At 39.5% G+C, this 26,417-nt stretch overlaps 1 protein-coding gene across 2 annotated transcripts in view; it reads left to right on the top strand.

The window, feature by feature from the left end:
* The window catches only part of HAO1 (hydroxyacid oxidase (glycolate oxidase) 1), a 72,959-nt gene extending 61,278 nt beyond the window's left edge, over nt 1-11,681 (top strand). Inside the window, exons 8-9 of one of the 2 annotated variants that reach the window (XM_005874657.2) lie at nt 694-728; nt 11,461-11,681. In XM_005874657.2, coding sequence (XP_005874719.1) covers nt 694-728; nt 11,461-11,619 — 194 coding nt within the window. In that variant the 3' untranslated portion in view covers nt 11,620-11,681. Of the gene's footprint in view, nt 1-693; nt 2,340-11,460 lie in introns of those variants that run through there. The other variant, XM_005874658.1, reaches the window with a different exon arrangement.
* Nucleotides 11,682-26,417: the final 14,736 nt, after the last annotated feature.

A 26,417-nucleotide genomic window follows, 5' to 3' on the forward strand; every position in this document is an offset into this window, starting at 1 on the left:
AGATATATGCATTATGTAGCATTTCTTTCCTCTCTAGAATGTAAGAAGCACAAGGCAGCGATCTTTGTCTATAGTCTTCACTGCAGTATTCCTAGTGTGTAGAGCAGTGCTTGGCACATAAACAATATTTGCAGAATGAACGAATAAATAAATAAGCAGCGTTATTACTAGGAACTGTTTTGGATTTGACTCAGATGGACCTCTACATGCAAAGAATGACCTTGAGTTAATTATCAACTCCCCAACTTTTGAAGATAATGAGGGCTTCCTTTTCTGTGATCCATATCACCCTGATTGTCTACGTAGATAGACTCCCCAAGATCAATGGTCTACTCACTACTGTGCTGAGCCTGTGTGGACACAGCCTCAGTGAGAAGAATGCCATTCTGTGAATCCTCACTCTGCATTTTAATTTGCTACAGACACATCCTAAAAGAGAGCTTTCAGCCACTGGCTCTTTATTAAATGTGGCAGAAAGAATATACTCTTTGTGTTAATAAAAATATGTGCCAGTCATTTTGTGTTAAGGACTGTTTAGGTAATAAAAATGGTCTCATGCCACATAAGATTTGGCAAGGCTACCTTGAATCATAAACCTTACATTTGTCAAGTTTTACATTCCTTGGGAAAACGATTACCTGCCTGATTATTATTGCATTCATTTCATATTAAATGTATGCATTATTTTTTCAGGGTGCCAGAATGTGAAAGCCATCGACAAGACATTGGTGAGGAAAAATCCTTTGGCCCTTTCCAAGATCTGACAGTGCACAATATTTTCCCATCTGTATTATTTTTTTTCCAGCATGTATTACTTGACAAAGAGACACTGTGCAGAGGGTGACCACAGTCTGTAATTCCCCACTTCGATACAAAGGGTGTCGTTCTTCTCCAACAAAATAGCAATCCCTTTTAGTTCATTGCTTTTGACTTTTCAATGGGTGTCCTAGGAACCTTTTAGAAAGAAATGGACCTGCATCCTGGAAATATATTAAGTGTTAAAAAGAAAACATTGAAAATGTGTTTAGACAACGTCATCCCTTGGCAGGCTAACGTGCTGAAAAACAAAAGATATCCTTTGGTAAACTTGAAGGTAGCTCATGCTGAGGTGAAAAGATAATGATCACACTGTTTATTAGCCTGCATTGTGTTTAGATACCCATAAAACACTGTTCTTAAATTATAAGCTCAGGTTCCAAAGGTTCAACATGCCTGGGAGACTTGGATTCACAACACTGACGAGGTAGCACTTGATAGAATTGGGATGAGTGGGTGGTAATTTGTGATTTTCTAGATACTTTTTTAATACCCTGAGCTGTGCTACTTCTTTGAATGTAGATTTTCATTCCCATCCTCAGTGTCTGAATATATCTGAATATTTTGTGATATACATTGCTTTCTAACCAGAAAGAAATAAAACATTATTTTGAAAAGAGTATATCTGGTCCATTTGCAACAATATGGAATTTAACCATTTTACTTTCTTAATGCTAATTGGTTCCCTATTCCTCCATGCATGCTGCATTATTTCTCATACCGTCTAGTTCCTCTTCTTTATTCTCTTGCTTCTTTCCATCACAACCGTGTGCAAACCCAGCTACATTATTTGTGAGGATCATGCCCAATGAAAATGTCAGCCCCTTGTTCAAAAAGTAAGAAAAAGCTTTTCCTTCTTCTACAGTTTTTCTCTTAATCTGTCATGGTATCTTTTATTTGCCATTTAATGCCACCTTTCCTTGGGCACGGGGATATGCACAGGGCGAGTGCAGACCCTCACAGGTGCCTGGGACACGATCCTGTGACCTGCCCCAACTCTGCTCAGTCCAGGTCCAGGACCCTTGAGGTGGAGGGTGGCCTTGTCACTGGGTGAGATAGAAGCCAAGGCCTCATTCAGGGGAGGTGAGGAGATGGTGGGGGATGAGACAATGTGTGAACCTAGGCTCCAGGTCCCCAGCTTATCTCTTTGGTTCATTATAAAAAATGAACTCAAAGATGAAATTGTTAAGAATTTTAAGCCAACAGCCATAGAACATTAAACCCAGGCATGAGGCCCCTTTTTTAGTGTGGAGTCCTGTGCAGCTTCACTGGTTGCCCACAGAGGCCAACTTTTAGATTTATCCCCAAACCAGTCATATGATGGATTATAGGTGGACTTGGTAGTCAGTGTAATTTTGAGATTGATTTTTCACCATCTCCCTGGTTGTTCAACCACTGTGAAGTACTGAGTGAAACAAATGAGAAAAACACTGCCTTAAAATAAGATCATTATATTATGTCTTATTGTTTTACTAGAGGCCTGGTGCATGGGATTCGTGCACTGGTCAGCCCAGCGGCGCTCCCACTGTGGGAGCACACTGACCACCAGGGGGCAGTTCCTGCATTGAGTATCTGCCTCTTGGTGGTCAGTGCACATCATAGCGACTGGTCGACTGGTCATTCCGCCATTCGGTCGCTGGGCTTTTATTATATAGGATTATTAAGGATCTCACTTTCTTTGTCTCTCTTTCTTTAAATGCTAGAAATTTCATAAATACTATGATGGACACAAACATTGATCTTTTGTTCTGAAATTATATTTAAATCTGATAAAATAGAATTGTTTAATCTTCTAAAAAGAAATAGTTACCTCTTCATGTTTTGTTCAAGCAGAGAGAAGGAATATTACTGTCATATCATGTAACTATTTCATGCTTTTTGAAGTAATATTAATAAACTAATATGTATGTAATAAGCACCTCTGATTTCCCCAAATGATTTGGAAATGACTTTTCTGTTGGCAAAGAACACTCACTCTAGTTACACTGGAGTATGTGGTTGGATGGTGACGTGCTAAAAAAGCTGGTAACTTCCCAGCAAATGGAGCTCCACATATGGTCTTTTAAGTACATTTTATGCAAGTTACATGAAAATAGGATTAATGGTCTTAATTTGTGAATTTCTAGATGCTTTTATGGCCCTCTGAGAGCCATGCTTCCTCCTGCAATGTAGATTTCCTTTCTTTTTTTTTTCTTCAGAGTTGCAATATAACTGAATGCTTTGTAATCTGTATTGTTTCCATAGTCAAACTGATGTAAAGTTGTCTTTACCTTTTTGGAGAGTATTTCCCATCCAGTTGTAGCAATACTAAATCCGAAACTATCTGGTAGCTAAAACAGGGATGGCGTGTGTGAGTTGCACATCATTTCTGGGGATTTTTTTTACTTGAAGTTGATAGAAATGCTTTGAGGAAGCCAACCGATTTTTCTGTGTTTTAGTTTGTTGAAATATGTTGAGGGAGGGGTTGTAGGGCCGGGGCAGTTCATGCAGGCCAAGTCTGCTTTTCTTGTACGTCGTTCAACATGTGTAGTGCTCCAGGGTAGTGTGTCTCAGCCTGTGGACGCATTATAGTCACTGGGGGGCATGTTGAAGCAGATTGCTGGGCCCCTCCTATAGATTCTGATTGAGCAGGTATGGAGTGGGGCCTGACATGGTCCCAGGTGAGGCTGATACTGCTTGTCTGGGCATCATACTTTGAGAACCACTGGTCTAGCCTAGAGTAAGGAGCATCACATCAGATTTGCTGGTAATGAGCTATAGAAATGATCCCTGAAAGTATAAAAAGCTGTGGTCCATTGACCCAATGGAATACTTACTGCTCAGCTGTAAAAAAGAAGAAAATCTCCCATTTTGCGACAGCATGGAGAGATGTGGAGAGTGTTATGCTAAGTGAAGTAAGCCAGTAAGGAAAGACAAATACCATGTGATTTCACTCACATGTGGAATCTAATGAGCAAAATAAACAAACAATAGAAATGAAGATTTTCAATGTTGGAGAATAATGTTGTCAATATTGAGCAGGTCATGTTAAACATGATTGTTGTCCCTGTCTGGCCCATGAGTCACGAGTTCCCCAGGCTTGTAACATCTTATCCTCACAGGTGTTTCTCTCATGGCTAAAATCACTCTGATGCACTTACCTAGAAGCATGCCTGAGACCTAGCAGTGATGGGTGACTGCCAACGGCATTTGCCAGAATCTCTTTTGTTTAAATTTGCTTATATTCTGCTACCAGGAAGAATGTGGGTGTGAGATAAACTTGCTTCTTTCCACCAGGTTTGGGGTGCCCATGTTCCCAGGCCTGCAGGAATGAATTAAATGGTATTGACTGCGTCTGTGTCATTGCTGTTTTAGTCATTCATTTGTTTATCTTGTCAAAATATTGGCGATTGTGACATAGCTTTAGAGGGCTGTGGTGGTTAGTATAACATGAAAGGAAGTTGTGGCTTACTCTCAAACAGGGAGAAAAGACTTTTCATTCTCAAATGTATAATTTATTTACTGTCTGACTGTATTGCATATCAGTTGCATAGCAACAGAACAAAGTTTGTCTGTTTAGGAAAATCTGAAGGTTGCTTATAACATAAAGATAGAAGATGCTTTCTGAACTTCCATTTGCTTCAAAGTGTACTCTGTCACACGCCAATTATAGAAAGACACCAGGATGAGAATTTATTTTAAATAATATAAATGTTAACTCAAATGATAGAAGCTATTATTATATACTTATCGGATGGAAGCTCTTATCTGTTTTAAAAGATGCAATTTCCTGCCCTTATTCAAATCTAACTTGAGCAACACTTATCTTCTTTCCTCCCTAATGTAGTTGCCCAGAGTTTGTTGGAGAAATAAAGAATGCTTCTTTTTATTCAGTTTCTCTACTGAAATTTTTCTGAATATTATTTTAGGTAATGAGCATAGGTTCAGTTGAAAATTTTCCAGGATCTTCTGAGCACAAAGAGTTGTGTTACCCTGAATAATGCCAAAACAAGGGCTGGAATTCAAGTGAGCAATAAATTTGATTTTGTTTGTTCCTTTGATTCGGCATCATTGGGGAAAAGATTCTGGCTTGGTTTCCTGCCTTTATTTTCTGGTTAGATCATCTACCTTTAAAGCTGTTTAACCCTACCTCCCATCCCCCCCACCCCCCATTATGGTCACAGTCTTTAGTCTGTTTCTAACAGTGGGAACTTCTTATTGAGTCATTTATGATAATGTCCTCCCTTACTACCTCACTAAAGAGAAGTGAAGGCCAATCTTCCTGAAAGCATTGGGTTAGGTTTCTGAAGATCTGAGTGACTAGCTGGGTGAACCATTATTTCCCCTTATGACCCTCAGATTCTCAGCTATGAAATGAGGACATAGCATAGTGAAATATGTAAGAATATATCGTGAATTATACATCAACATTTAAAGTCTTATTCATAAGAATTATTATCAGGAGAGATAGTATAACAAGTTCCACTATGTATTTTTTTTTTACAGTACTTATTTAAGAAAATAAACTGATGAACAAAATAGATCCAGAGACATAGAAGCATGGAACAGAATGAGGAATCTCAGAGGGAAGGTGGAGGAGGGAAAAAAAAAGGAGGGTGGTGGGTGGGAAGAGATCAACCAAAGAACTTATATGCATATATGCATGACCCATGGACTCAGATAACAGGGTGGTGGAGGCCTGCGGTGGGGAACGGAGGCAGGCTATAAGGGGTCAAAGGGAGAAAAAGGGGGACATGTGTAATACTTTCAGCAATAAAGATTTAAAAAAATTCAAGCAATTCACAGAATAAAAACAAAAATCACCACATATTTTACTACATAGAGATCATTGTTATTTATATCAGGTGAATATGATTTCAGATATTGCTACATGTGTGTAATAAATAGCAGTTGTATATATAGATAGAAATGGCTTTACTGAAATAAACTATACAATAAATGGTACATTTAAGTAAAATATGCAATTTAGTTTTACTTGAATTTAGTAGAAGATAAAGTAAAATTGAAGAAATTCTTAAAATGAAGGTAAATGCTTCTTTGAAAAAGAAATATAGCTTAAAAGTACCTGCACATTATATTTATTTATTATTTTTTTCTTTAACAAATAGTTGAGTTTATTTATTTATTTTATATATATTTTAAATTTATCTTTATTGTTGAAAGTATTATAGATCAGTGGTTAGAGTAATTTTTTGTTTCTGGCATATATATGTTTCAATTTTAGACAGTATCAGTTCACTCATTGTTATAAAAATAAATAAATTAGCCTTATACTTCCTCTTCCTTCCTCTTTCCTCCTCTTCTGTCCAAATTTTGTTAATATGTTTTGATTTTAATATCATCAAAGTATAAAACATTCTCTTCTGTAACAATAACTTCTAAAATCATTTATTATTAATTTCCATTGAAATGGGCTCACTACTTACTATAAGCTTCTCCATTCCTCAGTGAACTTTTATTCCCTTCTTCTTGGTTCCCTGGATTTCATTGCAAATTGTATTTTCAAGAATAGCTGTATTCCTTGAGTTTGTGTGTGTGTTTAAAATCTGCCTGATGCTTTGTATTTGAATGATAGGTTAGATGAGTATGATATTTTTGGGTCACACTTTTTGCAGACATTTTGGATTGTCATCTGGCATTGCCTTGGATGTGGAGAAATTGAGACCTGCCTGCTTTCATCTCCTGCTGTTAACTGACTCCTATCCACCATGATGTTTGAAAAATTATTTCTTTATCTTTGAATTCATGAAAAATTATGTCTTTTAATTTCAATATCCTTAGTTGAAATAACACCAAATATCACATGATTCACAATTTTAAAACAAAACTATGCCTACCACATTATTTTATTTTTAATTTAAATATAAGAAAAAAAAACTTTATCAGCATATGTCTCATATCAATCATCAACATAAGCTTTTACATTGTCCTCTATTTTTCTTTGTTAGCCTTACCAGCAATGCTATAACAATAGTAATGTCAGTGGTTATTATAAATTTTGGGACATTTTTTTCTATTAAAACAAACATTTAAAGATTCCTATTATCCAGATCAATGCTGCCCCATAAATTTTTTGTGATGATGAAAATGTTTTATATCTGTGCTCTCCAAGATCATAGCCACTAGCTATATGTGGCTACTGTGTAGTTGAAATGTGCCTACTTTGAATATTTCATGTTATTAATTAATTTAAATTTATTTAGTCTTATGTATACTGTATGGATAGCACAGATCTAGATGTTCAGAACAACCTTAGGCACTGAGTAAACTTTATTGAATAGACTCAAGACTAACCTTGCTAAATGGTTACCATGGGCAAGTCATATAAAGTCTTTTCAATGTAGCTTTCAAATTTAAAACATAAAATGTTGTAGTAGCTCTTACCTGTATGGCAGGAACATCAATTGAAGTAATAAATGAAATAATGTTTTAAATTATTTGGAAGATAAATACTATATTGATACTAGCTTTGATTTTTAGTTATTAATCTTTTCAGTTATGGTTTATGGGGAAGATTCCAAAAATTTTGTCTAAATTCTTGAGTTTATGGCCCAGTCCAGCTACTTAGTGAGCACATCATCTTGAAAAAATAATTGTGAATATAAATTTTCATCCTTTAGGTGGAATGGTGTATCACTAATGTATGTAATAATGAGTAGTAATGCCCTTTTAAACTACAAGAAATGATATGTGTAAGCTATTCTAAAAATAACAGTAATAAGGATATCTGGCCCTGGTGGGATTGCTCAGTGGGTTGGAATATTGTCCCATGCACTGAAAGGTTGCGGGTTTGATTTCTAGTCAGGGAACATACCTAAGTTGTGGGTATGATCCCCAGTTGGGGCAGGTGTGGGTGGCAACCAATTGATCTTTCTCTCTCACATCAATGTTCTCTCTCTCTCTCTCTCTCTCTCTCTCTCTCTCTTTCCTCTCTCTAAAATCAATAAAAACATATCCTTGGGTGAGGATTAAAAAAAAAAAGAACATATGGCATGTAGTGTAGAAGCAGAAGCAAAGTTTGTTAGACATAGTGAAACATGTCGTGTAGAGTTAGACAGAACCCTGAACCCTGTATCCTAAATAGCAAAGTGGTACCAATAGGGTCTTTCTCTCTGGAACTTTGGCACCTCTTTGAACCAAGAGCTTGAGTCAAGAATACACTTTTGGTTCTGACTTTCCTTTATGCATGATACCATATTATCTGGTTTTAATATTAACATGCTAATCGCTCATATTTTTTTAAAAAATTCTCAATAAAGTAGAAAATAGTTTTGCCTTAGTAAAAATGTATTTTTGTATTCAAATATTAGTTGATATTATAACCATGCTATTTAGTTCAAATATTAATGAACACTATTACTCTGATTTTTTGAGACTTTCTGAATTATAGTAATTTAATATAATATGTGTCATGATATGAACATCCCTGTTTTAAGTAGTGCATTTTTTGTTGTTGTTATTAATCCTCACCTGAGGATATTTTTCTATTGATTTTTAGGGAGAGCAGAAGAGAGAGGGAAAGACAGAGAAACGTCAATGTGAGAGAAACACATTAATTGGTTGCCTCCTGTACGAGCCCTGACCAGGGCCCAGGCCAGGGAGGAGCCTGCAACCAAGGTACATGCCCTTGACTGGAATCGAACCCAAGACCCATTGGTCCGCAGCTGGCGCTTTATCCACTGAGCCAAACTAGCTAGGACAAGTAGTGCATTTTTTAAAGTCACTAAAAAAGCAGTCAGGACAAAACTCTTTTAAAAAAATTTCTCAATAATCTGTCTCAAAAATCTCTGTTTGCAATACTCCCAACCACACATATACATATCTACGAGAAAAACACCTGAGAGACCAACAAAAATATTTGAAGATTTAGGTAATAGTAAACTGTTAATCTACCAAAAATAAAAATTGAGTTTGTGCAACTATTAAATATTCATGATTATGGACAAGGCAGTGTAAATGAAAGCCAGAACCCATTAATTTAAAAATGCAATTATTGGATCAACTGATGGTTTTATCTACACAACTACATAAACAATTTGCCTACTTTCCATTAAATCGACCAGATGCTTTATTGTCATGGAAACACAATCTAAATGAAATCCACAGATTTCTCCCAAAAATCTTTTTTTTTGCTTATGTTTCTTGGCTAATCTTATTCCAGGTCTGCTAACAATTTATCCAGAATGATTTGATGGCTTTCAACTCTTTTGCCATCTCTTGTCCATCCTTTATTGGGCAGGTACACAATTGAGAAAATGATGCAAGTGCGGGCAAATAAACACAGAGGTCTTTGGAAAGCAAGACACTCACCACAGTCATTGGCCATTTCTCAGGAAGGAAGTGGTAAAAAGGGCATGGGAGGTCGATGCCCAAACTGCTGCCCCATTTGAGATGCCTCCTCCCAAGATTTCAGGAATGAGAGTCTCTCCCTCCTCTAATAAATATCCCCTGCACTAATGCTCTTACTTCCAAAGGTCTTCAAAGCTTTAGGTAAGTAAGAAGTAGCAAAGCATATTTTTAGAATTAATTGAAAATGATACATGATGAAGTAATTACAATTATTTAGTCTCTACTAATTTTCATTAATGTTGACATTCCTGTGGCTTATCCAAACTTTGCACATGATGAAGGTTCACAAGGTCCTCCAGTATTTTTTACTTTGTCCAACAGAGGGGAATGAGAGGTTATAGAACTGCAACAAGAACAACAACAAGAACAACAACAACAAAATAAGGCTCACGTGGTGCAAGAACACAACTCTTCACAGCAGCTTCAATTTATTTGCTGTACTGCTGTCTCTTCTGAGTTTTTGACTCTCATTCAGAAACAAAGCATAAGTCAGGTACTCTCAGAAGTCCAATTCAATGTAAGAGCCAACATGGTTTCCTTAGTCTAGATTCATTTATATTTTTGCTCCGACTGAACTAAGCGTTAAGATGAAATTGAGAAACAGCAGACCCTGTTTAAAAATGCTCATAGTCAGACCTTGTCTGCACTAATGAAGAAGTCCAGTAAAATGAGTGGTTATGTTTGCCACCAACTATCGCATGATAACATATCAGCTACTGGACAATATACTATTTTTAAACAAGTTTTGACCAGTTTCACATGGATGGTACAAAGGAGTAGGGGAGTAGAATTTTGTGCACATGACCTTTAATTTTCTAGAGGATGCCTAGATGCCATTAGATATTTATGAGCATTGAGATCATGCCACAATGAATACTGAGTAGGAGCTGCCATCCAGATTTTTTTTCTGCTCCTGGTAGGGATCTCTTTCTGTTATGGCACACTGCTTTCTGCTCTTCTTTTTGGTGCTTCCAATGCTTATCTCAGGGAGGACTGGGTTCTATTATCACTAACTGTAATACTTAGGAATCCTCTACTATATTAACAAAAATATAGTGTCAAGAACAATAGCAAGAGTGTCCCTCATTGTGTTCTGTCTACACATGTAGCATTGTTTCCAGTTTTGGCCATAATTAAGGGAAAGCAAGCAATATGGTAAAGATGCCTGGATAACAAGTGATGCTTATAGAATGCACCACAATCTTCGGGTTGACTTGTGACAATCTTTACTTTCTTACATGTGTTAGGTAAATATATTCATAAAAGTGTATAATGTGCAAGAACAAAACAAATACAAATAAGGAAAAAGTATGAGAAAATAGTACTAAATGCTGGATTGTAATGCCTATTAATGTTCATGAAGGCAGAGAATCTGTCTTGTTTTGTACTGTATTACCAGCACCTTATACACACACAAAAAATGTAGTTATTCAATAAATACTTGATAAACTAATCAGTGAACATTTGTCAGGGATATTAGAATTTTTTTTAATGGGTTCATGGCCCCACAAGTTGGGTGATGTGGGTGTGCCCCATCTGACATTCTATGTTTGGCATCAAATATAGCAAATGCCTAAGGATTTCAATTAAGAAAATTTAAAATCACAATATTTAACAAAAAATTCTCAGAACACTGATTTTATATATGAGTATTTTATGCTCATAAATTGCTATTGGGAAATTTTCTTTGTTTTTAAGAACAAAAATAAAAAGGGATATTAATATTAAATAGTACAATGTTCTTAAGAATAGGTCTCATCATTTAAACATTTATTTGATGTTTTTATAACAAATAACTACCAAACTGAGATTGATAAATTATTAAATGTCACAAAGTCATAGAATTTTAGAGTTCTTGGAATATGTTAGATGATGTAGTCGAATGTTACTCAATTGCAAGGCCTCTGATCTGCTCTCTGATTAATGGGTTCATGGCCCCACAAGTTGGGTGATGTGGGTGTGCCCCATCTCAATTATGCAATAATTAGTTTCTAAAATGTGGTGAGTAATTAATATTCCTTCAGTTCTTCTGAGAATATTTTTTTGTTTTGTTTAGGCATCCTCAACAATGTCCCATTGAGATTTTATAACTTGCAACAATTAAACAGAAGGAGGGGTTTTTAGTATATTACTATATCATAAGAAGTGTTGAACCACCAAGCCACAGGAAGAACATGAAGGCAGCTGAGCCTTTAGAAACTTGGGTCTAGGGACTGTAAAAGCAAAAAGGACTCATTTTGTTTTTCTTCCCTTTGGTTCTCCCAGAATGTTGACTTTATTACTTTCTCACTGCAGACCAGCAAGCTCAACTTAGTGGGTTACATGGCTACCTACAGGTCCCCAGGTTCACATCTCCTTGTTCTGCAACCAGGAAGAATTCATGCTCTTGTTCCACCTTCACTTCAAGATTATCAGAGAGCAGAACTCTACTTGAGTCACTTTTGCACCCCTTGACCAATCAAACATGGTCAGAGATAAAAGGTACAATATGAATGTGGGGCTACTGTGAATCCTAAATGTTGTGTGTAGAAGAGGGAAGACAAAGAGTGCTACTCTTTCCAGAGTAAGGAAATCTTACTGGAAACAAAACAATGTGTTCCCTGTGGAAATAATAAATGCTTTTTTAGTATAAGTATATACCAGGTGATGTTTGGGACATATTTAACCTAAAATATTATTTGTTGTTTATCTGATATTTAAATTTAACTTGGCACTTTGTATTTTGTGTGTGTGTATGTGTGTGTGTGTGTGTGTGTGTGTGTGTGTGTGTGTGTACTAAACTTGTGGGTCTCTTTACAAATTAATGTCTTCTGGTCATATATTCATATAAAAACATATGAGTTCTTTGATCATAACCTTGTAACACCTGAAGGGTACAGCATCACTTGGTAACTGGGAAATTTGATGCTGGCCAGAGAATTGCCTGGGATCCCACTGTGGGTAGTGTCTTACTTTGTTTGCTTGACCACACATCAGTGACCCAGGACCAAACTGTCAGCTTAAGACCACAGAATGTTTGATGTTAAGTTTCACATATTATTTCAAAGCTAGTGTGTTCACTCTTGCAAATTTAACTTCTTGATTGCTTTATTGTTGAAGTGCATAAATTAATCACATACATTTAAAGTTAAGTCTTATGCTTTGATAAGACACATCTGCCTATTAATTGATCTCAAGTCTTATATTAAAGGAATCTAATTAACTTTGTTAAACCAGGTATTTTCCATAAATACTTTGTATATGCCTATAATTAATGTAATGAAAACTAAAATTCTGTGTAATGCAGTATGAGAAATGCTAAAAACACAGCCCTTTCATCTTTAGTTTAGAAAATGCACTCGGAGGATTATGATTCACCCAAGGTCAGTCAAATAATGGTAGCAGAGCTGGAGATAATTGATAAAGTTTAAATAACAAATTAAAGTTTAATGGTAAAAAACAACGATCCATGTTTAGTACAAATCCATGTCAGACTGTTCCTCATCAGTTTAATAATATCTGTAGACTTCAGGTGATTAGTACTTCAAAATTTATGTCTCTTCCGCTTGAGACAGCATGGAGGGACCTGGAGAGTATTAGGCTTAGTGAAATAAGCCAGCCAGAGAAAGACAAGTATCACTTGATATCATTCATATGTGGAATCTAATTAACAAAATAAATTGATGAACAAAATAGATCCAGAAACATTGAAGCATGGAACAGACTGAGGAATCTCAGAGGGAAGGTGGGGGAGGATGGATGGGTGGGAAGAGATCAACCAAAGAACTTGTATGCATACATGCATGACCCATGGACACAGACAAAATAGGGTGAAGGCCTGGGGCTGGGGACTGGTATGGGCTAGAAGGGGTCAAGGAAGAAAAAAGGGGGACATCTGTATTACTTTCAACAATAAAGATAAATTTAAAAAAAGAAAAAATTATAAACTTTGAAGTGGTACAGCTTTATCTTCCACATAACAATACTGAAGGAACTGTACAAAGCAAGAGAGGTACAATGGCTCCTCAAGATTACCAAACAGCAAAGAAGATTTACTGAGGAAGAAACCAGCTGGCATCATGGAGGCCTCCAGTCTAAACCAATGGGTTGAAGTTGCCATTCTATCAAGGTGCTCTTCCCTCACATCTGTTGACACTGACCCCACGGAAGTAGTCTGAGGTCCTTTTGTATCTTGTTAATTATCTTGATCCTGCTATTGGGAGCTGAGCATTCTTCAGTATAGAGAATCAACAGTTGTATCTCAGACTACCAAGCAAAGGAAATAAACAATCTAATTTTCTATTTTCCTTGAGATAGTACTGGCTCTACATACAGGCATAGCATACGTTTGTTTGCATGCTATATTTTAGAGATCATTGACATCATCAAAGGGAAGACAAGAAGTAGATAACATCTTCCAAAGCACTTGGGAGGATGCAGAATGAGTAATGAGTATTGATGATAATTTGGTATAGCACTCAAATAAAGTGGTATTAAATTTCCTAAAAGAAAGCTGGTGGGAATGCAGACTGGTGCAGCCATTGTGGAAAACAGTATGGCACTTCCTCAAAAATTTAAAAATGGAACTGCCATTTGACCCAGTGATCCCACTTCTAGGAATATATCCCAAGAAAACAGAAACACCAATCAGAAAGGATATATGCACCCCTATGTTCATAGCAGCACAATTTACAATAGCCAAGATTTTGAAACAGCCTAAATGCCCATCAATAGATGAGTGGATTAGAAAACTATGGTACATCTACACAATGGAATACTATGCTGCTATAAAAAAAATAAGGAATTCTTACCATTTGCAGCAGCATGGATGGAATTGGAGAGCATTATGCTAAGTGAAATAAGCCAGGAAGTGAAAGAAAAACACCACATGATCTCATTCATTTATGGATAATAAAGAACATTATAATCTGATGAACAAAAAGATAGATACAGAGACAGAGAAGCATGGAACAGACTGTCAAATTACAGTGGGAAGGCTGGGGAGTGTTGGGTGGCGGGAGGGAGGTAAGAGATCAACCAAAGGACTTGTATGCATGCATATAAGCATAACCAATGGACACAAGACACTGGAGGTGGGGGGTGAGGGCATGTGCCGGGGTGTAGGGGAGGCCGGGGGAAGGTCAATGGGGGAAAAAATAAGGAGACATATGTACTACTATCTGTAATACTTTAAACAATAAAATAAAATTTTAAAAAAGGAAAGCAATGCATTATCCAGAGAACAAAAGTGAACTTTTATCTTTAACTGAAGATAAAAGTAGAGAGAATCAGCTAGAAGACTGATTCAGAATGAGAGGAAGGGATCATATGCTTCAGTTTGCCCACAATAGTCTCAATTTAATGCTCTTTCTCCCAGAGTAAATGCCCCATTTACTTCCAAAGTTTCTCAATTTGAATTATAAATTACATGGGCCACTTTGATGGAACATGATATATATATACTAGCACTTGTGATATGCCTCAACTTATCTGAATAAAGTGTCTTGTCCTGTTGAAAATTCTAGCTGTGTATTTGAAAAGATGAGATGCGGAAAATACAGTGTTTCTGGAGAAGCCAGAGGAATGAAAAAAGGCTAAGCCACAGGAAGTGGTCTTTAATATGTAAATAGTCCTTCAAGTACAAAGGAAATAAAAAAATTAAAAACAATATTTCTGGCCTGACTGGTGTGGTTCGGTGGTTGAGCATTGACCCGTGAACCAGGAGGTCTCGGTTCGAGTCCTGGGCAGGGCACATGCCTGGGTTGAGGGCTCTATTCACAGTGGTGGGCCATGTGGGAGGCAGCCCATTGATGATTCTCTCTCATCATTGATGTTTCTGTCTCTCTCCCTCTCTCCCTTCCTCTCTCTCTGAAATCAATTAAAAATATATATAAAACATTTTTCCTTGTTTGTGCTCAGCATCAAAACATACAATCACTTGCACATAAGATTTTACAAGCCACTGTTGAATCAGGTTACTTTCTTCCCCAATAATATAAGTGTAATGAATATCTAATTGGAATTCTTTTTGACATTGTGATCTGATGTACTTTGAAAAAAAGAATTTCATAGAGAAGGCTCAACACATAATTCTCCTCTCTGCTACTTCCGGATCAGACAGAATGCTCAGTATTGAGAAGGGATGAGAGGGAGAAGAAATACTTTCCTGGCTGCTCTAACTCATCTGGCCTCCCAAGTGTCTCTAGGGTGTGTGTGTGACAATCCATCATTGCTATTAATGTCTGTTTTTTTTTCCTACAAAAGGTCATTGCCTTTGACTCCCTCCAACAGGAGTTCACCAGGTCTTATTCTGGAGAGGGCTGGAGCCAGGGAGAATACAGTTGAACACTTGCCTCTGGCTTCCCTTTAGCCCTGTCAGAGCTAGACTCCGGGATGAAGACAGAGACAGGCATCCAGCCGTGAGTATCTGTTCCAGTCAGATTTCTCACCGGCCTGGGATCTGGTCCTTATTTGAATACCTGAGGGCTTGTTCTTCCTTATGGTTTGGTGGTTTAGACAATTATTTCCACTGTCAGATGTGGGTAAGATGGCCAAAACCCCCCAAAATACAGAGCAGTGATTAGAGGAGATGTTGATTTGCAATTGTTATTCAAAATTCAGAAACACGGAACATTCCTAAGACGATTCTTCCAAGTATGGCATTTCGAGGAACACTTCTTAAAAACTGACCCTTGGGTCCTAGAATTACCCAGATAACTTGTAACATTTCTACAGAGACAAGGACAGACCAAATGTTGGGTTTTGAATAAAACACACTGATGAGCAAACTTAAAAAGGAGAATATTGCCCGTTGACAATATTTATCCTGTATCTATAAAAATGTGTTTTATTTATGTTTATCAACTACTGTGGATTGATTCATTGATTGACATTGTCACCACACAGTCTCTTGTTTCCATTTACAACACACCTTGTACTTAGTTTTTATTTGTACGAGAGGCCCTGGAAGATTAAAAAAAAAATTCCAGACTCTAAAGTGCTGATTTGTTGGAAATCTGGATTACAGGAAGACCAGCTCCATTCCGGGCCTTAAGACAGGCACAATTTTCATGTTTTTATGTCTCAACATCAAGGACCTACTTGAAGTTGTCTTATTCAAAAGTGTTTTCCAACATCTCTCTCCAACACCTGCCCAGGTGACTAACAAAACAGCAGAAACAGATCCAAGCTGCGGCTATGTTCCCTGTTCTTCACACAATAAATGCCTCAGGTATCTGTCTCGTATTTAATATAAAAAGGAAACCTGCAACGATCATAACATTGATATATGCTACCAATATGTTGAGCTACTAACACATTTGCCTGCTGTGTCAAGGCATCTGAAGGCTTCAAGCTTGGCAGGGGAATGTTTTTCTTTTTCTTCTTCTGTAATCCCAGGGTAAACATTAAGCAGACAGCATTTCTGCTTTGAGCATTAAAGGAAAAAAAAAATACTGAATTTGAAAAGCCTACTAGTCCACTTTGGGGATTTCGGAAAGTGTCGTTTGGCCAGGAGCTCGGAGGAGAGGCTGCCATTCCGTAGATGGGACAGGAGGGGAGCCGCATGGCCTCATTCATAACTTCACAGCTACTGCAAATATCAGCTGATGAATATTTATGTTATCCCTGGCTTAGACCCGAAAGACAAACAGGGGAAAAAAAAACGAAAGTTAGGAAAAGGTCGTCTGAACTCTGTGGGATTTCTTACCAACACTTTCCATGCGCGAGCAGTAGCCCTGAATGAAGTCATTCTGTTCGGGGCCCTGCACGGGAAAACAGTCTGCTCATTAGCGCCCGCACTTTGTTTGAACCTTGTACATTCATGGAGTCCTGAAAGGGAAACCCTTTTCCTTAAATCAAACACACGAAATGTAACGCTACCTTATTATTATTAGTAGTAGTATTTGGTAAATTATTGTAAATTGCTCCTCATAGTATAGTAACGTCAGTGGTTCAAAGAGAGAAAGCAAGTCAGTAATGGAGAGCTTTTCATATATAAAAAAAAAGGACAGTTCCAGGCCAGGTTCATATTTTATTGAGTTACAGTTTCAGAAAAATATCTGGAACATAAAAATATCATTACAGAACTCTACTAATATCATAGTTGAGAAATCGTTTTCTTAAAATGTACTAGAGATTTTAGTTTTATTTCAGGAGAAACACCCCTTGAGCCCCACTCTACAAGAACTAATCAAATCTTAACGACCCAGGGTTCATTATTTATATTCTTCATCTCTTCTTTAACTGTTTGTTTGTTTTTCCCCATCAGAGCCACCATTAGCCTATGCTGCCATTTCTGCTATCTTTATCCTGACCAAGTTGACCCAAGAAGAGGAAACACGAGGACTTTTCCACCTGCTGATATCTCTATTACAAGGTTTTGTTCAGGAGAGGAAGCCAAAAGAAGTGGCTAAGATGAAATCTGTAACTGCCTTGTGGATCTCCATGACAGACACAGCCTATGATTTTCTAACACTCGGGGAATGTAGATAGCTTCAGTGGGGAGGTCAGACTGTGGCACTAAGATGGGGATGGATTGGAAGTGTTTATGAAGGAAGTGCTTCCAGGAAACCAGATACAGGAGGGAAGATGCCAAGTAAGAGAAGTTCCCGCCTCAGCGGAACCCTGCAAGGAGATCTGGAGCATAATTGTACCTGAACGTTGGTCCCAACTCGAGGCAAAGGAACTGGGCTTTCATACTCCTGCATGGGTCTGATATTGGCTAAGGATTGCCCACTAGTAGTATTGGGGGTGCATTGGATGAACAACCATCTCAGTTTTCCTGGGCCTCTCCTGCTTTTAGCACTGAAAATCCCACATCTTGAGAAACCCTTCAGTTTCAGGCAAACTGGGCTGATTGGTCAGCCTTGAAGGATGTGAATTTCCAGGCACTTCTGGCTTCTCTGAGCAGCAAAGTCACTTCAGCAGTCCAAGTTCAGCCTTCTGATGGGAGTCACAGGTGAAGGCCACATGAAATAAGGCCCACCAAAGGGCACACAGACATGGCACAGGGAGTGTAAGGACATTGGATGGAGCCATGTCCCCTGTAGCAGCCACCTCCTATAACCAGTTCTCTAAGCAACAACTAGGAATTGGTTGAGATTATTTTAGATGTGGGGTTGAGGGCAGGAATTTCAGGTAAGTTATTTATCTTCCCCATACATAAAGTTCTTATATGTAGTGGGACTTACATGGCTTGTAGGTTCAGCACTAGTCAATACTTACAAACAGGCTTATGAAGAGAATATTAACATGTAAAGGAAATAGGGTACCAATCTATAAATTAAAAATTAACAGAGTGGCATTGAACAAAATATCTATAGACGAAAGGCCTGGTGCACAAAATTCTTGCACGGGTGGGGGTCCCTAGGCCTGGCCTGCGATCAGGGCCAGGCCGATCAGGGCCCGAAGGCCCTGGTGGGGTCGGGAGAGGAGGCGATGGTCACCGGGCTGGGCACAGAAGGAACGGACACCTGATGCCAATGCCGCCACCATGGCGGGTGGGCAGGCGGCGGGCCAATTGGGGCCTGCCAGCCCGGGGGAGGGACTGGGCGTGGGAGGAAGCTGACCCTCGGCCCCCCTGGGAAAGGGGCAGCATCCACCACCACCCACCCCCAGTTCCCTGTCCCAGTCCAGGGCCCAGCCCTGATCACACGGGAGGTTGGCTGGCTGGGGGAGATTGGCTGCGGGAGCACACTGACCACAAGGAGGTAGCTCCTGCATTAAGCGTCTGCCCCCGATGGTCAGTGCGCATCATAGCAACTGGTCCCTCTGGTCATGCTGGTCATTTGGTCGTAATGGTTGCTTACGCTTTTATATATAGAGATACCGTAAGAGTAGGTTGTAAATAAGTGAGTCTCCTCAAATGTGTTGCTCTCTTCCATGATGCTATGAGGTCTAACTCTGAAGGTGCACGGGAATACCTGTGGTGAAGACATAGGTCTCATTCTCCCCCAGGGCCCAGGATTGGTGAAATCCCATCATCCTTTTGATTTAACTTCTAAGAGTTAACAATAACTGCCTACAGTAAATAATGAATAATCTGTAAAATAAACCTTTTTTCTTGCATTTCTTTCTTGGGTTATAAACATACAAGTGAGACTTTTTTTCTTGTGTCCCTCTTTTGGCTTATAAAAATAAGAGTGACAAATTGGTCAATTTACTAACATGGGCAGGTAAATGATGTGAGTGATTTTACCATAATGTGTTGGCAGTGACAATTGCCTCAAATTTCATACTTGGTCCTTGCATTGTTTCCCTTGGGTATTCAAAACCCTCATGGACCAAGCTCACCCATAGGATTTATTATAGGAGCTTCCTTCTGCCCGAAGCAATGCATCCACGAGAGGATGTCTTAGACAGCCCACCTTGTATCGCTGCTTCGGAGAAACAGGGACTCTAAGAAATGGTTTCCAAGTAAATATCTATAAACGTATCTGGCAGAATATTACAGGCACACAAAGAGAAATCTTTTTTCTATCATTGCTTAGTTAGTTGAAAAACAATCAAGGTGCTGGGTTCTTGGTGATTCTTAAACTCTTTCCAAATGTCAGCCAGGTTACTGTTGGGTCATGAGTTTAAACTTTCAAAAATGTTACCTCAGTTTTTTTTCTAAGTTACCATCATTATTAAACATCAGAATGTTCTTTGGATAATGGGGGAGAATGAGATCTGAAATAAGGAAGAGGAAAAATAATAATAAATAAAAACATTATCCGGGAAAAATAGAAGGGATGCTATTTCTGAATTATTTATTGTGAATATTTTGGAAGGCCAAAGACTGATGGTGGAGTATGGACAAATTCACTAAAATTGAGAACCATAAAACTATGAGCAAGCTTTTGAAGCTATAGAAGTGAATTTATGGCATGCTAAAGGAATAATATTTATTGAAACTCTATCTTAAAAAATGGCTCAGATAAAAAATATGGCTAGGTTTGTGACATTTTAGCCCTCGTTTTATTATAGGGTTTGAGGTTTGAGGGAGAGCTTACCTAAGCATTTAAGCTACTGGTTAAGTAATTTTGCCTGTATCTTCAGACCTTTATATGACTGATGAGAGCCATTACTCAAGTGCATAACACAAATGAGGGTTTTGGGTCATGGCACGTTTTAGACACTAGATAAAAATTTGTTGAATGAATGGTTTTCTATGAAGACTAAACTTCTATGTAAAGAAATAACAAGACTAAATGTGCAAGATATCTCTGTTGCTAAAGTGCATAAAAAGTAAGAGATTATTCTTCATTTCTAAAAGGACATCTATCACAAACCAGCCTGGCCAGAACCTCCCTCCAAGTGCAGTTTCAGAACATGAAAGCTTTTTAATAAACTTTGCTTCTTACTCAATTGGTAGCATTCTGTGAGAATTTAGTTGTCTAGCATAAGTCACTCTGATGCCCAAATATTTCCCCAATTAAAGACAAATTAATTATATTATTTGGGGATAGAATTTTTCCAAATTAGATTTGTTCCCCTATGTTTCCACTTAGCATCAATTGGCTTACTTCAGTGATATATCTACAAATCAGTGATTTAGAATGGGATTTTTACAAAGTAGTATTGTCTTTATATTTCCTAAACTCCGCCCCACCCCCACCCCCGTGGTAAAGTCTTCATTGCATGCTTATATAAAGCTACAGACTTCTAAAGCTTTAGGGCTCTGCTCATATGTTTATGTTTTTTTTCCTGCCCATATTCCCCAATCACCCTGATTATGGATGGTAAGTAGGCATCAAATAAGTAATGCCCATACCCTCATTTTTTTTCCTTACTAAGCATGCCTCCCTGGTTGAGAAATCTGCATTCCTCCCTGCAGTCTTCCGATCCCATCATAACTCTGGTTCTATTGTGCCATCACTTGCAACTTTCTGAATCTATAGCCTATCTCCCAAAGATGCTGAGCTATCTGAGGACAGGACCTTTGTCTTTCTGTTGCCACTATATTCAGGGTTTCTTTTTAGCCCCATAGCCTACATAACAGAATACAAAAAATAATTGTTAAGTAAATGAATTTTCTAGAACTCAAGAAGCATATTAGTGAATCAAAAGAGAAGCAGTGAACAAACCACTGATGAAGTAGATGGGAAGGTGGTAAATGGCCGATGCTGGGGTCCAGCCCCAGCAGGTCCAGGGATCCCCAAAGGTGTGGACGGAGTCTGCGAAGAAGGAATGACACGGGGTCAGCGTTCAGTTTATCAGCATAGTGAGGTTCTCCCTCCAGGATCTCCAGCCAAGTTCTGTCTAGGTTTTCTTGCCAGGTTCAGTTGCCAGGTTCTGTAGCCAGGTTCTCCAGCCAGGTTCTATCCAGGTTCTATCCAGGTTCTCCTGCCATGTTCTGTCTAGGTTCTCCAGCCAAGTTCTGTAGCCAGGTTCTGTCCAGGATCTTTTGCCATGTTCTCTCCCCAGGTTCTCTCTCTAGGTTCTGTCTCTAGGTTCTGTCTCTAGGTTCTTCAGTCAGGTTCTCTCGCTAGGATCTGTCTTCTAGGTTCTGTGTCTAGGTTCTTCAGCCAGGTGCTGTCACTAGGTTCTGTTTCTAGGTTCTGTCCGTCGTTGTCTTGTTACATCTGTATTTATACCAGTTGATTTTAATCCTGTCAATTTCTATTCCAAAGGTTAGGGCGTTTCTTATTCCAGGGAGTAAAGATTATGTAGCTTAAGTGTGATTGTTCTTAGTTAAAGTGATTAACTACCCACCTGGCACTTAGTTAAGGGGTTTTATTCCCTCCCTAACTTCAGGGAAAAATTCCTACCTGGGGAAACAACCTTTCTCAGAGAGGTGACCTTGGTTAAAACACATAGCGCCAAGAAGGGGAGCAAACATATTAAGAACAGTATGCCATATATGCCAGGTCCCTTGAAACAGCAAGGATGGACCGGCTCCCGGCACGATACTGTAAGGGTTTTTATTTTATTATTAAAAATATATTTTTATTGATTTCAGAAAGGAAGGAGAGGGAGAGAGAGATAGAAACATCAATGATGAGAGAGAATCATTGATTGGCTGCCTCCTATATGCCCGCAACCTGGGCATATGCCCTGGCCAGGAATCAAACTGTGACCTCCTGGTTCATAGGTTGATGCTCAACCACTGAGCAACACTGGCTGGGCCTGTAAGGGTTTTTGTTTTATTTTTTTAAAAAATATGTTTTATTGATTTTTTACAAAGAGGAAGGGAGAGGGATAGAGAGTTAGAAAAATTGATGAGAGAGAAACATCCATCAGCTGCATCCTGCCCACCCCCTACTGGGGATGTGCCTGCAACCAAGGTACATGCCCTTGACCAGAATCGAACCTGGGACCCTTCAGTCCGCAGGCCGACGCTCTATCCACTGAACCAAACCGGTTAGGGCCTGTAAGGGTTTTTAATAGTCTTCATCCCATACCTTTGGTTGATGCTTACTCCTGGCATTATAAATACAATACAGTAAAGCTTTTGCCTATAGGTGGCTATTGGGGCTGAGAAGTCACTTGGGCTATAAGAGCAGATGTACGGCTACAGAAGGTAGATAAAATATAATTTGGAGCTTGAAAAGAAAGGGACAACATTCAAAACTGTGTATTCATGTGTTTGTATAATGTAAGCTGTCAGAATGTCTAAGGGCATTTCATGCAGATAAACATTCAAGTTAAAAGTATACTCACAGATTATATCAAGTGTCAGTACAATCCATTTTATAATAAACTTTGATCATTAAAGTGTGGATGATGTAACTGCTCATGTTACCCTAAAACAGGGGTGGGCAAACTTTTTGACTCGAGGGCCACAATGGGTTCTTAAACTGGACCGGAGGGCCGGAACAAAAGCATGGATGGAGTGTTTGTGTGAACTAATATAAATTCAAAGTAAACATCATTACATAAAAGGGTACGGTCTTTTTTTTTTTTTTTAGTTTTATTCATTTCAAACGGGCTGGATCCGGCCAGTGGGCCGTAGTTTGCCCATGGCTGCTCTAAAATCTTACCAATTCAGATTCTACCATTTAAAATGTAGAATATTTTAGACAGGAGCCAGGATTTTGTTTTGTTTTGTTTTGTTTTGTTGTTTTGTTGATTCTCATCTAAGGATATTTTTTCCATTGATTTTTAGAGAGTTGAAGGGAGGAAGGGAGGGGGAGAGGGACAGAGAGCGAAGCATCGATGTAAGAGAGACACATTGATTGGTTGTCTCCTTCACACACCCCAACCAGGGCTGGGGATGGAACCTGCAACCCAGGTATATGCCCTTGACCAGGAATTGAACCCATGACCCTTTGGGTGTGGGGACTGGCACTCTAAACACTGAGCAACAGGGAAGAACTCATTTTTATTTAGCAAGTGCTTTCTTTTAAGAATAAGTTGATTAGTTTAAACAAATAGTGTGTGAGGGTAGAAAATACTTTTAATTCCATCTTTTCTTTTTTAACATAAATGAAATATTGGACTTCAGGTTAATTACATTTTACAATTTTTATTAAGGCACTAGAGGCCTGGTGCACAAAATTCATGCATGGGAGGAGGTCGCCCTCAGCCTGGCCTGCACCCTCTCCAATCCAGGATCCCTCTCATAATCTGGAACCACTGGCTTCTAACCACTCACCTGCCTGCCTGCCTGATGCCCCTAACTGCTCCCCTGCTGGCCTGATGGCCCCAACTGCTCTCCCCTGCCGGCCTGATTGCCCTAACTGCCTAACTGTTCTCCCCTTATGGCCTGATCCCCCAAACTGCCTAACTGCTCTACCCTCCTGGCCTGATCTCCCTAACTGCCTATCTGCTCTCCCCTCCTGACCTGATTGTCCTAACTGCCTATCTGCTCTCCCCTCCTGGCCTGATCCCCCTAACTGCCTATCTGCTCTCCTCTCCTGGCCTGATCATCCTGTCTAACTGCCACCTTCTTCCTTCTGTCTTCTTCCTTCTGCCTTCTCCCTTCTGCCTTCTCCTGGGGCACCGCCTTCTCCCTTCTGCCTTCTCGTGCACGATGCCGGCCTTTTCACCTTCTCCCTTCTCCCAGCCTTCTCACTTTCTCCCTTCTCCCGCAGCGCAGTCCTCTTCACCTTCTCCCTTCTGCCTGCTCCTGCACAGTGCTAGCCTTTTCACCTTCTCCCTTCTGCCTGCTCCCACAGCGCCGGCCTTCTCATCTTCTCCCTTCTGCCTTTTCCTGTGGCGCCGCCCACCCTTGAGTTGCCTCAGGCTGGTCCTGCCTTCTCTTGGCACCTCCCCGCCTTTGCCTTGTCTCTGGAGCAATGCCCTGCGGTGCGAATCGGAGCTAATAAAGAGCTAATATGCTAATGGTTCGGTCATGACCCACTATGGTGTCCCAGCTAATTTGCACATTACCTCTTTATATATATAGATAATTTACATACAGTAAAATCCACTCTTTCTAATGTACAGTTCTGAGAGTTTTGACAAATGCATAAGGTTGTGTAATCAACCCTTCAATCAAGATGAAAAACAGTTTACTCACCCCTCAAACTCCCTTATGTGTCTTTACCCTCACCTCCCACTCTAGCAATCACTGATATATTTTCTGGCCCTGTAGTTTTAATTTTTCCAGAATGTCATTAAATGGAATACAGAATGCTGTATGTAGCTCTTTGAGACTGGCTTATTTCACTTAACGATTAATTTGAGATTTATCCATATTGTTAGGTGAAACAGTGATTTCTTCATTCCCCCTGCCCCCAGGCTATTGCATGTTGTGAATAATTCTATAGGAATTTTCTGCTATTATTTTTAAAGATATTTTTTAAAGAGCGGTTTTAGTTTCATAGCAAAATTGAAAGGAAGGTACAGAGGTATCCCATATACCCCTTGTCTCAACATGCTTAGCCTCCCCATTTATCAACATCCCCCACTAGTGTGGTATGTTTATTATAATTGATGAACCTACACTGACACATCATAATTACCCACAGTCCATAGTTTACATTAGTTTCACTCTTGGTATTTATTGTACATACGGTGGGTTTTATAACCCTTTTAGTGTCCCTGCTTCATTTATGAGTTACTTTCCTTTTTATTGCTGGGTAACATTCTGTTATATCACAGTTTGCTTACCAATTTACCTATTGAGTAACATTTGTATTTGCTTCAAGTTTTGGTAATGATAAATAAAGATGCTATCAACATTCTTACAGCTTTTATTTTAAACATGCATTTTCATGTCACTTGGGTAATACCTTGTAGAATTGTGTGTTATATGGAAAATATGTATTTAGTTATTTAAAAAAACTTGCCAACTTATTTTTAAAACTAGAGGCCCGGTGCATGGAATTCATGTGTGGGGGAGGGAGAGAGTCCCTCAGCCTTGCCTGTGTCCTCTTGCAATCTGGGACCCCTCAGGGGATGTCGGGCCTAAACCAGCAGTCGGACATCCCTCTCACAATCCAAGACATTGCATGCACCAGTGACCACACTTCATACAGGTGAAAGGCATCTTGCTGTTATATGGGCAGCTACATTTTTTCCCCCTGATTATAAAAAGTAGTACATAACATGATCCTTCTGAGGCAGTAGTACCATTTTCCCCATCTTATAGGTGGAAAAACTGAAGCAGAGAAGAGTTAACTATTGGCTTTGTCACACAGTTATAAGTGTCAGAATCAGGGCTGACCACCAAATGTGCAAGCTAGAGTCCATGCATGTCATCACTACATCATCCTGTTTTTTTCAGAGTTAGAGTAGCCTTGCCAGATTTTAATTTTTAAATCTAAGAGACTGTTCCCAATATATAAGGTAGGGTCCCTAGGCCTGGCTGGCGATCAGGGACATCTGTGGGGAGATCGGTGGGCGGGGCGATCAGGGGGCCCCTGCTGGCACCCATTTTGGCTGGCAGGCTGGAGCCGTCTGCTGGCTGGCCCCGCCCCCTGCTGCCACCACCAGTCGCCTCCCTCTGCAGGGTGACTGGTGGGCAGGGCGATCGGGGGACCCCCACTGGTACCTACCTTGGCTGGTGGCCTAGCGCTGCCCACTGGTCAGCCCCACCCCTTGATCGCCACTGCTGGTTGCCTCCCTCTTAGGGGGCAGATGCTCAACGCAGGACCTGCCCCCAATTGGGGGCAATGTCTGCATTGAGTGTCTGCCCCCTGGTGGTCAGTGTGCATCAGCGGCCAGTTGTTCTGCCAGTCATTCTGCCATTCAGTTGATTTGCATATTAGAGTTTTATTATATGACACTAGAGGCCCAGTGCATGAAATTTGTGCACGGGGGGGGGGGGGGGGTCCCTCAGCCTGGTATGTACTCTCTCGCAATCTGGGACCCCTCAGGGGATGTCCAACTGCCAGTTTAGGCCC

This window comes from Myotis brandtii, unplaced genomic scaffold (genome assembly GCF_000412655.1).
Source record: "Myotis brandtii unplaced genomic scaffold, ASM41265v1 scaffold45, whole genome shotgun sequence".
Lineage (NCBI taxonomy): Eukaryota > Metazoa > Chordata > Mammalia > Chiroptera > Vespertilionidae > Myotis > Myotis brandtii.